Genomic DNA, 649 nt, shown 5'->3' with positions numbered 1-649 from the left:
CTGTTTTCTTTAGGTATTTTTGCAATTTGTCAACCAGCATCTTGGAAAATTAGGATTAAATGTGAAAGACATCGAATCTCAGGTAGCCTGCTCTAAGCTGCATGTTAACCATGTTTTGTCAGTCATTTGATTGTTTCCTCTTACCGTTAGCAGGAGTCCTTTCTGTTGTAGTAATCTGAAGCTTGGTAACATAACAATTATCTCTAGCTCCATGTTAAGATATGAGGCTTCAGTCTCTAAAATTTCTGGAGCTAAGAAGTAACGAAAAATGTAGCCTTGTATTGGATGCTGTCCTGGTAATGTTATAGGGAGTAATTTTCAGAGTCTGCCCAGCTCCTGTAGAAGCTCTTCCTGTCAGGATGGAAATAAGGGTGTTCTGACGATTAAACTGAAAAGCCAAGTTGACTGCTGGTGCTTAGTGATTTTTAATGCTGGATGTGCTTCACGGTGGGAAGGCCTGATTTTTGTTACATTTCAATGTCCCAAAGTCCTTTGAACTTTAAGCTTCTTCGGAGTCTGTGGAACTGTAAGGGAAGTGCTCGTTAGGCACCTTGGGACCACCAACAAGAGAGGCACCACTGCACCTCCGCTGTCCTCCTCTGTTCTCGCTGCCTGCGGGAAGGGATGATCGCGGCTGGTGCAGAGCTGG

At 43.9% G+C, this 649-nt stretch overlaps 1 protein-coding gene across 1 annotated transcript in view; it reads left to right on the top strand.

Moving 5' to 3' along the window:
* The window catches only part of PARVG (parvin, gamma), a 17,506-nt gene that overhangs the window by 10,557 nt on the left and 6,300 nt on the right, over nucleotides 1-649 (top strand). Inside the window, exon 9 of the mRNA XM_010144496.1 lies at nucleotides 14-82. Within this exon, the coding sequence (XP_010142798.1) occupies nucleotides 14-82 (69 nt within the window). The remainder of the gene's footprint in view (nucleotides 1-13; nucleotides 83-649) is intronic.

This window comes from Buceros rhinoceros, unplaced genomic scaffold (assembly GCF_000710305.1).
Source record: "Buceros rhinoceros silvestris isolate BGI_N320 unplaced genomic scaffold, ASM71030v1 scaffold8491, whole genome shotgun sequence".
Taxonomy (NCBI): domain Eukaryota; kingdom Metazoa; phylum Chordata; class Aves; order Bucerotiformes; family Bucerotidae; genus Buceros; species Buceros rhinoceros.
Note: the sequence above shows the minus strand (reverse complement) of the source record. Positions and strands in the feature narration are given on the sequence as shown.